This window comes from Epinephelus fuscoguttatus, linkage group LG9 (assembly GCF_011397635.1).
Source record: "Epinephelus fuscoguttatus linkage group LG9, E.fuscoguttatus.final_Chr_v1".
Taxonomy (NCBI): domain Eukaryota; kingdom Metazoa; phylum Chordata; class Actinopteri; order Perciformes; family Serranidae; genus Epinephelus; species Epinephelus fuscoguttatus.
The window spans coordinates 19,365,798-19,381,176 of NC_064760.1; the positions used below are offsets into that span (position 1 = coordinate 19,365,798).

At 40.3% G+C, this 15,379-nt stretch overlaps 1 protein-coding gene across 1 annotated transcript in view; it reads left to right on the forward strand.

Moving 5' to 3' along the window:
- Positions 1–2,931: 2,931 nt before the first annotated feature.
- kdrl (kinase insert domain receptor like) overlaps positions 2,932–15,379 on the forward strand; it is a 61,264-nt gene continuing 48,816 nt past the window's right edge. The window contains exons 1-4 of the mRNA XM_049585522.1: positions 2,932–3,504; positions 10,512–10,602; positions 12,983–13,200; positions 15,113–15,240. Coding sequence (XP_049441479.1) covers positions 3,441–3,504; positions 10,512–10,602; positions 12,983–13,200; positions 15,113–15,240 — 501 coding nt within the window. The 5' untranslated portion in view covers positions 2,932–3,440. The remainder of the gene's footprint in view (positions 3,505–10,511; positions 10,603–12,982; positions 13,201–15,112; positions 15,241–15,379) is intronic.

Here is a 15,379-nt window from a genome sequence, read left to right on the forward strand (position 1 = left end):
ACATACAGCATTTCTGGGAGAGGAATATATGCAGCATACATTGTAAGTGCATCTCACTGCATTGCAGGTCTACATTTACAACATGAACTACATGCACTCCACGACTTTTGGAAACCAATACTCTATTTTTATTCAACCATAACAGGCCCATTTAACAACAGTAACCAGATATTTTGGTCAACATGACTAAACTTGAGACCTTTACACTTTTAAAACGGCCGAGTAATCAGAGCAGGCATGCACATTAAGGCATTAAGGCAAAAAGAGAGCTTTGTTCTTAAATAGGAACCTGTACGGTGACGACTAATGTTACTTATGTACATTTTATTACATTTGATTGAATTTGAGTTGATATATGTTGTATTTTTGTACTTGATCCAGCGATGGGGATATTGCACACAAAATGTTAAATAAGAATTTTTCAAGTAAGATAGTTGTATAATCATTTGCAGAGAGCACCAGATCTTGGCCAGCTACTTGCATGTCAAACATGATGCGTGATTGCTTCTGCCCATGACCCTGGCTCGAAAATTGACCATTTATAATATTGTTGTCATGCAAGAAATGATTTCGTTAATTATATTCCTTGCTTCCAAAGCTGCAGTGTGTGTGGGGTCTGGAGACTGTGGCATTGTCTCCACTCAAGACTGACTACAGTCATTACATCAGCAGGGCAGGCAGTCAGACCCCCACCACCCCTCTGCTGAAGAAAGACTTTATTTCTACTAGTTCATTTACCCAAGAGGACTTTGCTTTTGGGGCAAAAGGAAGAGTGCATGCTGTGTGTGTGTAGAACCAGTTAGTCCCCTATAGTGTGTTTTGAACACCAGATTCTAAAATAAAACACTTTAAACCCACCCCTATCAGTCAGCCACTTCCAGTAATTGTTCATCCAGAGACTTATCTGCTGCTCACTTGGCCCAGTGGGAATGTTTCCTTCACTGAAGATTTACACGTGAACACACACTAAGGAAATTCTTATAGTGGACAAGGCAGTCTCTTGCAAACCTCACCTCTTCCTTGTGTATTTAGTGTGCTACTGTCTTTCTCTTCAAATGTATAAGCCTACAGCAAATCATCTTTGCCAATTTGTCACCATTCACACTTGAACGCTCAGGTCTTATAGTCATTTTTTTACACTCTTATTATTTTACAGTCTTTTGAATGTTATGCCACGTGGATTTAATTCCTGTATCTGAATTTACTGTTGCTTCACAGATTGTAATAGTGAGTGTAATCCAACACAAAAGTATATAATGTCTCCGTTTATGGAATTAACCATGTAGAACATTTCTAACTTTTTGTGTACGCCTGTTGCAGCCACCCAAATATGGAAATTTTTGATTTCCTTAAGTGATTTAATGAAAAAACAAGTTGAATTCTTGACCTGTGACTACTAGGTCTCCAGATCCCACAAAGCAGAGGGACTCCCACAACTGGGATTTTATGAATTGTTTCCCATGTTCTCATGTGCCATTTCAATCTTTTCCTGCCACAGATATGAAAGGCTGGTGCTCATCATATTTCACAACTTGTGCTGTGCCTCACCCACGCCACTGCCCGAGATCCAGTCCCCGAAATGGTGGCTGTCCAGTCCTGACGTGGTTGGAAAGGTGAGGGCAGGATGTTCTTATTTACAGTGCCTGCTACTGTGACCTACAGAAGCAGAGTGATTGTTGCGGTGATAAAAGAAAACAGTCTGCAGCACATCCACACACTGCAGGGTACTACTCGACAAAAGAGGATTATTTACATTGATATAAAAAGCAGTGTGTCCTGTTTCTGCAGTTAAAAATAAATCCAGCAAATATTTATTCTAAACACTCGAACGGATAGATTCGATCTGTTATCACAAAGCCTGTTTACATTTTATTCTGTTTCCTCTTGAGACAAGATTACTACTGTTACCTTTAACCTCAGTTACACAGTGGGTTGCTTTTATCAACGGCAGCTTTACACACAAAGGTCAGATTAAAAAGGATAATGATTTATTTATTTATTGAACAGGGGCAGTGCACAGCTACTTAGCTGCACCAGTTAACTATAAGCTCATTTTCATCTGTAGTCCCTGGGCAGGAAATAGACGATAATTTCTCTGCTAAAAGACACTTTTGTATAAAAAACACAATTACAAAATAGAGCATATTCATGACACAACAGCTTCAGCAATAACAACAGCAAGACAGCACAACTACAATGAAACTATAACATTAAGATATAACAAGATTTCACAGTGTTAGATCAAGTGTTTGAGTTCATGTGTGATGGGTGCATGATTGGGTTGATTTTAGCCATGATTTCATCTTAAATTTAAAAGCAACAAAGCTGTTGCACCGTCTTATCTCACTTGGTACTGAGTTCCAATAGTCTGTAGCTCTAACAGAAAAGACTGATCTACCAAACAGTAAATCTGTGTTGTACTACACAATCGCCTCTGTTAGTCGACCTAGACGTCCTCTCATTGTCTGAGTGCGGTTGTATGAACTCTTTTAATTGAGGAGCAGACAGATTATTAATCATTTTGTACACTAGACAAGCATTAGAAAGACACAGAAAGCTGTCAAAGCCCAGTAGATTCAAGATTCAAGCTGTCATGTAAAGATGTATCCTGACCACACATCAGTAAGGTGATAATGCCATTAATCATGATTAAAAGAAGGCTGTGATAGACCCCATTAAGGTTCATTTCAGTTGCCTCTAAGTTGAGTTTTCCACTAGAAATTAGCATAATTAATATGGTTTGTATTGCATGTTTTCTTGTTACATCCCTGCAACATGTCTAGTTACCCATCATGTTGCCCTGACACAAAATGAGTTGCACATTAGTACCATCACTCAGAAAGGAGTCTGCATTCACACAAAACTCCCACCCTGTGACGTTGCGTCCTTCCTCTGTGTCTCCATAAAGCGTTCCTCATGCACGAACTGGCTTGTTGCACAGAGGCGAGAGGGAGGGGAAATTGTTCAAGGCGCGCATGAGAGGCAGGAGCTGACTGAATTGGCTTTTGAGCGCTTTACCAGACAGCAGAGTCAGAGGCTGATACCCCAACTCACCCAACTTTTTATTTTCCACTCACCACTGAATTTAATTAATCTGACTTTTTTTTGTTCGAGGGCACCTGTCCCGAGGATACAGCGGCACATCCGTCCCCTCAGTGCCGGATCGGTTGTTGGACTCCCCCAGCTGCGCAGGAGAGCTCCCCTGCGGAATGCGTCATGGGATACGGCACAATCACTGCCGCTTTTTGCATGTACACCTGAGCTTTGTGTGGATTTACAACACGTTTATTTAAAAAAAAACAAACAAACCAAGATTTTTTGATTTACTCGCTCTCAGAAGAAACTTTTTTCAGTCACTCGGAATAATAAGCCTCTCTGCCAAGGACTCTTATTACTTTATTTCTAACGCACGGTTTGGATTTCGGAGAAGAGCTGGCAGGATGGTCTCATCCGACTGCTTCAAATTGGTCGTTGTCTTCTTGTGCTGTTCCTCACTCACAAATGGTAAGAAGTCACTCATGCTGATACAGATCAGTTATTTACGCGTTATGCATGAAGGAGTTTTAACATGGCACAATTTGTTTGTTTCGTTTCAATGGATGGCTGAATTTATGTTGTTTTTGCAGACAATTCACGCAATCAATTGTTAGAGATGCATACAGTGGCTTCTTTTTATTAATCTCAATATATTTGTTTTATTCTTACTATATTTAACTGATCTGTAAAAATTATGTCAAAAGATTAAGGCTGTCATTAGACGTGCAGTTCTCACTTAAGCCAGTAGAGGTAGCCTTACCCCGTTGTAACTGGTGATTATTTTAACAAGTTAATACAATGTGTTGACTCTGAGGGGTGATTGTAACAGATGTGAAGGCTTTATATTTCAATATCAGACTGATTTTATCTATGACATTTTGAATTTAATTTCTTTCAATAGACATTCTGAAGATTTTGCAAACCAAACCTTTTGTTACATTTTACGAAAATGTTTATCCCAGCAGTTCTTATCAGTGAGTGAACAGGATTAAACATCTCAGGGAGGAGAATGTATGTTTCTTCTGGCAGTGCTATCAGATTCATTGTCTGAGTGTCATTCCACAAAAACAAGATGGATAGATAAAAGGTGGATGTCCCTCCACCTTGTGCCAGGTCCAGTGTGCCACAGAGATACACTCTAAGCCTTCCTCATCATTCCCAAATAAACAGCCTATCCAAACAAAGGAAATACCGTTCACATTCACCCCCTCCTCCCTGTCACACACACACACACACACACACTCATACACACTTTTAGCCCCATGAAGCTTTGTCTACGATGTTTTTAAGTATAGATTTCCTTCACTGTCCACACACAAAGCGTGGGAAAGACACAAGGAGGAAGCGGACGTAGGGACAAGAGGCAGCCTGGAATTGTTCTGGCTAGTAAAGGTCACGGAAATGTGACACGCTACCTGAGCAAAGATTTCTTCCCGGAGCTTCTTGCGCTCGTATTGAGCTATGTCAAACTACGTCCACAAGACAATGGCAGGGAGGAAAGGAGGGTATTGTTTCTGCAGAGGACTTGCTGACTGGTAGAGCCATTAGTTACTGATGGTGCATCAGCTTCTTCTGCTCATGCTGAGGTGTGTAACAGATGTACCTCAGCAAATAAAGCACAGAGCTGCACAGAAGCAATGAACTCATGCTTGACCACCAAAACTGAGATGGTTTTGTCATTTTCACTTCACCTTTACTGCAGTTATATCAAGGATTAAGAGGAAACTGCTAAATACTGTATCTAAAAGATAGTCTGATCTAGTTGTGATTTTGTCAGTATTTCACTTGTAGCTATTGAAAAGTGGACACAGGTCAAGTGTGTTGCTTCATGACCCTTTGACACCAATTTAAATGAAGCATAACGGCTCAGGCTGAAAGAGAAACCCTTTCTGCAGTTCTCTGCACCAAGACGCTTGCGTTGACCGTGAATTCCTCCACGGAAAAAGTTCAATGTGTCGATTTAAAGTTGCAGTCAGTGGTGTTTTAGGGCACGAGCCAAATTCTGGAAAAACAAGTGTAGCAAAGTGATGATTGAAACAGTGATTGAAGGGATGATTGAATTTGAACCTGGACTCTGCCTTGTTATTTTTTTGGTCATAAATTCCTTTTTTTCAACTCTTCATGGACAGAGTTTTAACAAGGGCAGGGTTTTGGAGCAGAGTGAGTTGATATTGTGTCTATTTTGTTTTGGAGTCATTTATTCTCTCCTGCTTAGACACTTGAGATGAAGTGGAAAATGGGAATGATGAGAGGTCAACCAAGTGCAGTGGGGGCTCATTGCTCACTGGCGGTGTGTCTGGGTCCATGCAGGCAACACAAGAAAAACATCCACACACGCACACACATGCACACACTCACCTGGATTGGGAGATTTACCAGCAGAGCAGAAAAAGCCATTTCCTTACACAGGGATATAATTTAACAAATTGCTTTGTGGAGCTGTTCTTATAGGATGATTGCAGCATCTGGCCCATACGAGGCATATCCATCCTGAGCCAGCAATATATTTCCTTTGAATCCTTCATGAGATTTCAATTTCAAGGAGCTTCTGTCTTCCTACTAGTCTTAATCACACGTTATGGAAGAGGAATCCTCCGGGTTTACCATTTTGGACTCTCATGCAGGGCGATTCCTGTTTGTTGGCTCTACTCAACTTTATATAACCTAGAGTGGCCACCCATCATGGCCAGATGTTCCTTTATTTTGCCTTTTTTAAGAGGAGTCTGGGGCATTTTTGCCTCGAGATCTCCATTGGGTAATATACGGCTTGTAAAAAAGGCGCTCTCCCTAACTGTTGTCTTAACCTTGCAGTTGGCAAAGTGGATGGTTTTCAGAAGGACTGAGTGTATGTGTGTGAGAGGGAGAATATTTCTGGATACAGACTATGTAGCGCAGCCAGAGCAGTGGTAGCTACTTTATATTTTGGCAGGTGATCTTAAGTCTTGTCAAGGTTTCAACTTTGTATTGTAATTTCACTACTGGTATGCTGAGCCTCTTGTGAATTTAGTTTCTTTGTTTGTCTTGAAATTTCAACCTAAAAGCAGTTTACCATCACTGGTGCAAGACACCATCCAGTTTCTTAACAGGTGGTAGAGTAGTAGCATATCCCCATAACTCTATTTCAACAGTTTATAATATGATTTTGCATGTAAACTGAACAAATAGACCAAGGCACATGAGTATGCAGAGATATAAAGAAAAATAAGTATTAAAATTCAATAATACTAATAGAAAAATCAGTGGTAATAACAGCAACAACACATTAAATTTTTGAAAAAATAAATTAACAATAACAAAATAGAACAGTTTGTGGCTGTTGCCGCCATGGCTCAGGAGGTAGAGTGGGTTGTTAACTAATTTGTTCAATCCCTGGCTTCTCCATTGTACGTCGAAGTCCATGAGCAAGATACTTAACCCCAAACTACTCCTGGTGGCTGTGGTCAGGAGAAGAAAGGCACCATACAAATGCAAGTCCATTTACCATGTCGTGGATACAGTAGCCCAGAATGGACAAATAAGACACTGGCTCTAGATAGGGACATTCGCATTTTGCATTTTTGTGTCAGTCCCTGTAGTTCTCCTACGCACTTGGCTCACAGGAGAAGTTTCAGTTCTGCAACCTCACTGCTAGATGCCAGTAAATCCCACACACTTGATCTTTAAAGTAAGTAATAAAAGTCAGTGATACTAATAGCAGAATCAATAATAATAGCAATTACAACAACACAAAAAAAATTGCAAAAAATGAACAATATGAAATAAAATAAACCAAAATATATATAATAACAATAGAAAATATACAATAATAATAATAAAGGGTGGGGGGTCGAGGGGTGTAAAAAGGCTTTATTCAGTGTACTGGCACAGGGAATTTGTTAAACTAACTCAGGAAAGGCTGCCACACCTAGTGATATTTTTTTAATCACACCTTGGCTAGGGTTCGTCAGCTCTTCTAGTTTTAAGTCAAGTGACACATTGAAATAATAACTTGAATCCTTGAGATGTAATTTAATACTACGTTTATGTATAGGTTGTTGCATTGGTTTCCAAAAAGTGTAAATATGAGATCTCCAGGCGTAATACATTGCGTGCTATCCCTTTGCACTAAAGGACAGGAAACTCATGCCGCAGATTGGCGACTTTTCGCCGCCGTTTCGCTCCTGTCGCCATGGACACATTACAGCCAAGATGACTCACCCAGAGTGACCCTGCACTCTTTTGTTAAAGTGTAATTCACTCTCCACCCTTTCTATGGCTTTTGTTGTCACAGTAGTAAAAGGAATCCACCAGCAAGGTTAAACAAGGGAATCATCATCATACCATATTGTTACTTTTGCCTTGAACACACCAAAAAAGATTGAATCTCAAGACAGTAGCGTTGTTTCGTGAAGTACAGGAAGTACGGGAAGATGAAGGCTACTCTCTGCAAAAGAAAAGGGAATTCCGCACATTATTTCCCGCACTTGAAGGGTTGTGACTTAGGGTTTCCTGTCTGACTCTGTGATGGTACAGTCATCTCGTATTGTAACTGGTTTTTATTACGCAACATCAGACATGAACAGTAAGGATGCTGACATCTTGCCAGCGGTTATGCCAGCTCATAAATGTCCTTTCCTCATACATTTCCCCCCAGTTTCTTTATTGTTGTTCACGTATTACTCAGATGTATGCTCAACCTTCAGTTCTGCAAAGCTGTTGTAAAGAAGTATCTCGGCAGTCCCTTTGCCAGCTGTAAAAAGGCATCCTAGAAGAATTAAAAAGAATAAAATACAGCATGTAAAACAACATGTCAAAACATGTTGTATTAAAGCAAAAACACATCACATATAATATGGTTACAGACAAAATCCACTATCACATGTTACTTTGGGTGTCAACAAGCCATTTCTTGGCATTAAACTTAAATGAGTGATATGATGGCAACTCTGTTTGTGGTACTGAATTCCGCTTAATTAATACCGATAAGACGTATAATAATAAAATAGCTAACAAGAGCACCTCACTCTCAGTTCATTTCACCTTAGTTGTGCTCAAAATAAATATCTTGCAACCACATTGCATTATAATACAGCAAATTCATGCTATTTTTCTAATTATGAAGAAAAAAAAAAACTAATTTGTACTGACCCCATATCCTCAAAGGATATTTAATGAAAGGTAAGCAATTAGGTTAGTCACGGGTCAACAGTTTCAGTTGCACTGCTGAACCTCTGGTTTAGATTAATTGAAAAACTCTTTCAGTTTTTGTCAATGTTTGGCTTTTCTTTCAGACTAAATATTTAAATGTCATTTTCTGGGCTGCAAACATTTCAGAATAGCGTAGAGTCGATCCTGGAATCCAACACCGTTTGAATTTTTTGTCTTTTATTTCCTGACTGATCGTGAACCTACCACAAATGTTTTCCAAACACTGTGTCCTGTGCCACTTCCCCCCATCTATGCCAAGTCAGGACAAGGACGTACAAATGTAATCCTGGGTAGTCTTAGCTAACGCGGCCCTGTGTCAATAATAAGTTTGATGCTGTGTGACTGGCTCATTCATCAGTTGAAACTGAACCAGAAGTCACTCAGCGTTTCGCTCTCACTGTGTTTGTTCCATGGCTGTCCTCTTCTTAATGGCTCCTAATGAGAACCAGCTTCAGGGCTCTTTGAACCAACACAATAAGCACAATTTCTGGCATTTTTCAGGCACTCTGCTGGAGGAATGCAGCACACAGCTGTTACGGGGGGTTAGGGGTGTCGGGATGCTTGCTGAGGTCAGCGCTGGGCAGACACTGGGGCAGGTGGGAGTTTTGAAGGTGTGGGTGTAGAGAGACGACCGCGGGATATTTTTTTTCTCTCTTTCAGTGGGTTGCTAGAGGCCCCTGCTGATTCATCCATCTGTAGTGTGTTACTGAAAAGAATAGGGGAAAAATTGGCCAGTTTTAAGAGACGAGCTGCCTGCCAGTGCAATTCAAGGTCAAGAAGATGTTTTCCAAGAAGATGTTTTTTTTGTTTGTTGTTGTTATGTGTGCGAGCAGATGCCAGCTTTCCTGCATGTGTTGCTTTTGTATTACAGCATAAGTCAAAGAGCCGACATGTTGAACATGCAGAAATTAGTGCTGCAGACAGCACATGATGTATTGTGCTTTTTATTTTGCCATTTGTATTTTATGGGCCCCGGGGGGCAAATTCAGTTTGATTCATTATTTGCAAATGTCCAGCAGTTCAGTTACATGACTTGCTGCCAGTTTGCAAATGTAGGGCTAGAAAATTCTCAAGAAAATTTCCATGACATCTCAGGAGAAATTTACAAAAGCTGGTTATTAACTTGTGAATTGTAGACTCTGGGGTTGTTTATTGAGGTCAGGAACCATGATTTTTATTGATCAAATACACAGCTGAAAGCTCATGGTTTCACAGCAAGAAAGAGAATGAGCCACACCCCTTCCCCTCTGCATAACCTTGGAAAATAAAACAATGATGTTCTAATATATTGTGAGGAAGTTAACATTGAGTGCAACTGCCAACACTGGCACTGTCAGCTCATTGTTAGCACAACAGCTGTTCTGAATGATACACAGAAATACTAGTAACGTGTATGTGTTTTTGCATTCGTAAACGCAGGTGTACTTGTGTATGTGTGTGGTTTTCCATGTGCTTATACACGTGTATCCATCATGTGTCAGCATGTCAGCCCGGCTGTTGTGCAACTCCATTGTCTTCCTCAATTCTGTGCAGCAAATAATGGTTTCCCTGAAGACTGTCACATTTGGAGACTCAACTTAACAAACTTGTTTTCTGACCACGATGACAGGCTGTTTGGGGAGCTCAGTGAAAAGGAGGAAATCACATATGGGACTGAGACATCTCCTGGACAGCAGTGAGAATCACAGTGTTTCCTATGTTGATCACTGTTATACATGCCTCTCAACAGATACAGCTGGCTAGAAGCCACCTTTGAATTAAACATTTCGACCTTGAATTTTCCCCCCGTGATAATATAATAATAGCACTTAAGGTGCAAGGTCAATCGCGACTGAAAAAATGTTCCTAAAAGAGAGGAAGGGAGCACCCACTAAAAGACAGTGAGCATTTAATTTAGAGGAATCGCACGCAAAGACATTCATTATGGTCCGCCTTGGTTTGCCGTGACTCAGCTCCCCCCCATATCATTCTCTTCCTCCTTCTATTCCACCTTCTCTCTTTCTTTCTGCTCATCCCTGACCACTTTTCATTCAACGACCTGCCCTCAAAGCACCGGAAACACCCCCAGTGCTCTCACAGCAGACCATCACTTGCATGAAAGGGAAAGAACATATCAGCACAAAACGAACCCACATGCACGGTGCTGAAATGATTCATGGGAATTTCCTAGAATGTTTTCCATTTTGTTTAGTATGACAGTGAATGAGATGCTGTTAATTAGCAGGTTTGTTGGCCTTTCTCACACAGTGCTAAATGTTTGTGTGTCTGTTTCTGTGTGTGTTTAACAGGACATGTGGGGAGAGATCACTCGCCCAGGATTCTGCCCGCTGAAAATCCCCACCTTCTTCATAAGAACGATTCATTAACCCTCATATGCAAGTATGCAACACACCTATTTGTTTAAATGTCATGTGAACCAAAACAAAGTTTAAATAACATTAGATCAGTGTTAAATTTAATCTGTAGCTAAAAGTGAAGCATATCTTTGTACATTTACTGAAGTAGTGCAGTTAAGTACAAATTTGATGCCACTTTATACTTACACTACACGACATTTCAGTATTTAGTAGCATGTTTTACATTAAAAAAACAATGATGAGCTTATAAAATTGGACGTATTGTTACAAATACTACAGAGCAGTATAACCTACAAGATATTAAAACTGGCTCCACTTCAACCAGCTACATTAAAGGGACAGTTCACCCCCAAAATCAAACTACATATACATATCTTTCCTCTTATCTTTAATGCTATTTATACATCTAGATTGTTCTAGTCTCTGGAATATAATGGAGCTAGCTGGCTTGTGCTGCTCAAAGAGAATTTTTTTCTAACTTAACAGCAATGTATTTTTCTAGAAATCATGACACAGTTACTCTAGATAATCCACAGACCTTGTTGTGAGCAGTTTCATGTAGGAACTGTTTTCTTTCTGCCAAACTTTACCTGCCACAAACAAACATATATTTTTGATTAGGGGGTTCACTGTCCCTTTAAAATGCTCCATGCATGTTTATGTATCAGTAAGAAAAATCCAGTAGCATAATATATGATAGTATAACACATTATCCAATAGCATAATATATGATAGTATAACACTCAAAAGCTGCATTTTTCTGTATCAAGTACTCTGACACTTGATTTACATTTTGCAAAGAAATACTTTTGCTTTAGTAACATTTTCAAATTAAGGCATTGATGAATATATTAAGTAAATATCATGTCATGCAGGAATTCCTTAACATCAATTTTTAGATAATTATACAAGTTTATGGCACCAGTTTTCTTGCTCTTGGTCTGAACTGTCACTGCAGCCTCAAAGTTGAGACCCTGGTCTAATTACATGACGGAAAGGTCAGGTTGAAATAAACGGGACGTGCCTGGGCCTCAGGACAATCCCACTGGTGGTCCACATTTATCAGTCCGTCACATTTCCTTCAGGGATGGTGGGACCCAAGTGTGTTGCTTTCACATTTGTTAAGAATTTAGAGAGCCTTGCATCATTTTGAAAGCCTGCAAGGAATGTTCAGGAACTCACGTCTATCTAATGTAACGCTTCCCTACAAGGCCATATGCTAAGACGTCTGGCCCATACAGTGCTGTCTTGTTTTCTGTCACTGGATGAGAGCTGGAGGTTGCTTGACCCAAAATTCTGCAGGCAAGGGCAGTGGTATGCAAGACATGTTTGATGTTCCTCTGGGATCTCTTTAATGAGAGTTTTAAAATGGATGCTATGTGGAAAGAATGTGTTAGCTGAGCACATCATTTGAGAGAAACATGTTCCCATGTGAAAGTTCAAGTTACTGAATGGCTCAAGATTAACTTAAAATAAACTTTAAATGACCATCAAGTCAAAAAGCCCCAAGGGGAGAAGCAACCACTGCCATCTTTAACTAAAAAGCTTGTGAATTGCCACATGTGACACATTTCCTCTAAATAGACTCTAAATAGAAGTTTTACTCGGAATCCTCCATGCCTATGTTACGTTGAATTTGCGAAGAAAACATAGTTTTTCTCACATGTCTCCAGTGAATAAGGAACCCAAAAACCAAGAAAAATTTTGATGAAAGTCACAGATGATTACGTTAAACACCAAAACAATATCAAAATATTCATTTACAACCTCTCACACAACTCATACAGTAAAATCTAAGTCTCATTTATCCAGTTGTATGCTCAGTACTTCTCAAACACATGCAATTTTACTAAAACCTTACCATTTAAAACACATCTGCTAAAAGAGTCCAACATACAGATGAGTAGTGCGCCTGTGCTATTACGCGTAAGCGTTTTAAATAGTAAAGGTTTAGTGAAAATGTACATGTTAAGGAAGTACTGAGCATACAGCTGGATAAATCAGACTTGGATGATACTGCACAAGTTGTGTAAGAGTTTGGAAACAGGTGCTTTGATACAGTTTTGCTGCTGTAAAACGCGGCCCCCAATGACTTCAGCTTATCAAGAATTTTGTCCGTTTATAGATTTTTCAGTCAACATGAAGGCGTGAAAGAAAAATGAAGTTTTCTTCCCAAATTAAACGTAACATGAGGAGTTATTGATATACAAATACTCATTTGGGGGTTGGAGTATTCCTTAAAGGAGAACAGATCAATAATAATGATGTGTCAAATCAGAAAAGCATATTTAATATTACATATTGTTTACAAAATACTACACAAAGTAGCCTCAAACTGTAAGTCGACTAAGCAATATATTCTTTGTGTTCATCAAATGTTGTCCATTTCTATCTCCTGCCAGGGGTCATGGCCTGCTGCAGTGGACACTTGCTGATCCCAGTCGATCGATCGATTCAGACGAGGTGAAGGTGGAGCCGTGTGAATCCAGACGTCACTCACAATCACACTGCAGCAGACTGACGGTCACAAACCTGAGAGCCAATGACACCGGAAAGTACAGCTGTAACTGCTCCAGAAATGGCTCACAGCACATGGCCTCGACCTACGTCTTTGTCAAAGGTGAGACCTGTAGAGCGCTACGATCAGTTCAGATTAAAGGTCCTTTTTATCAAACACAGTCAGTGAACCAGTGGGAATAAGAGAGCAGAAACCTGTGCGGTCTCTGGTAGATTTATGACATTTTCCCCTCCAGTCCAGAATGTGAGTAACTTTGCAGCATAAGAAACGCTGACTGTAATGTTGTTTGGAAACACAAAGAATTGTCCATGAACTAAAAAGCTGATAAGAGTTCTTTCTTTTTGAATTGAGTTGTTTTTCTTCCATCCAGAATTTAACTGCTTATTTTTGTGAAAGCACAGACTCCTGATAAAACAGAGGTTTTCGCAGGGTGATTGTCATCTGCTGACGCCAGTGGAAGGGTCTGGTGTGGAACTGAGCCCACAAACAGTCGCACTGAATGAAATGGTTAATGAGCAATCTGATATTTCCCGCAAGATACGAGAGCTGGAAAATATCCACTTACTGTACTGAATTAGTCAGCGAGAACAGGAGAAAAAGCGGAAGAGAAAAGTTGAAAAAAAAGGAAGAAGGTCTCAAAAAAAAGAAAGAAAGAGGGAAGGAAGGAAATAAAGAAACTGAATTCTTTATGTACGACTACAGTCATTCCTTACGTGCAGGAAGCGGACTTTAATCTACACGCACTCAGATTCAAGTGACACGGCTTTCCTTCTCAGAGAGATACAGAGAGAGGAAGTTGTTTCTTTGGAGCTGTGGTTTCTTCTGGAGGTGGAAGGGTGAGCGTGATTGCACGGGAAGCTGTGGTCATTGACTGTGATTTCCTGCTGCTACTACTACTGTCTACCCTAAAGCATCACATGGCACCAGTTACAGTTACACTATCACTGAAATGGAGATTGTGTTGTGCAGCATGAGAAGAGTGAACTGTAAGTGTTAGATCAGCCTCATTTTCCCAAGACTTGTATGCTTTTTAAACATTAAAACAGTTGGTGTAAAGACATGAAATACAGGTAAAGTCTAAGGCAGGGGTGCTCAAAGTATTGATGACTGAGTGCCAGTTTCGAGAGCCATAATCTTATCAAGGGCTGCACAGGTTCAGGACATGATGGGAAATATCATCAAGCAGTGAACTCAGTGAAATCACTGAACTGCTTACCATGCTTAAAAAAATTGTGAGCCACCGCATAGCTTGCCCGTGTTACACCTTCACTACTTTTCACAAGACTGTTGGTTGGGTAAGTCTTCTTGAAACTGGTCTACATTACATTTGCGCTCGTCACCCAAGAACTTGGGGGCCGCACAGAATGTTTCCTAGGGCCGCCATTGGCCCATGGGCTGCACTTTGTTACTGTGGTCTAAGGGATGTGAAATAATTGCAGACAGTACAGACTAAACTAAATGCTGGGTGCACTTTGTTCCCCTCCCGTTGCTTTGTGAATGTCATTCCCAGTTCGCTCGGCTATCAGGCAGCCTGCTGTGTGTTTAGTCTAATGGTTTCATTCAAAGCCCCTCAGCTGTTTATTACATCATTTTCCATGCTTATTTTTTCAAATAAGAGTTCCTTTATCACACCACTGCTGCTTGACCTCACACCAATCGTAGACTTTTTATGTAGCCGTGAAGTTCCCACAGCGGTTGTGTAATGCCTGACTGCCCAGTAGGGACACAACACTAGCCTGATTGCTCTATCGGTGTTGTCCTGCTTTATCCAGTTGAAATGAACTGATCCAAGATGTGATCTCTGTGATGGACACCCTGACATTGCCCTGATTCAACTGCACTGCTAAACTCAGCTCTCGCATAACATTTTTGTTTTTAATGTAAATTTGCTACAAAACATTGACATTCCAAAAGACAACAGGTTAAGGGACCACATCTGCTTTGAAATGCACTTCTTTAACTGACCTGTATTTGAGATTTCACTAATTTTGTCGTTGTTGTTTTTGTCCCTCAGATCCCAAGCAACCATTTGTGGAGCCCCATCTTAAATCACCTGGCATCTTGTTCACGTACGAGTATTATACCAGCCTCGTGGTCCCCTGCCGGACAACCTCTCCTGATTTTGCTGTAACACTCACATCGGTGAGGCCTCACAAAGATAATGGCTGTGTTCAGAATCACATACTAATGTTGTGCCTACCACATGATCTGTATGTACACCATACTGCCTACTAATTGAACGATTAAGTGGGACTGTACAATCAATCAAATGTCACAACAT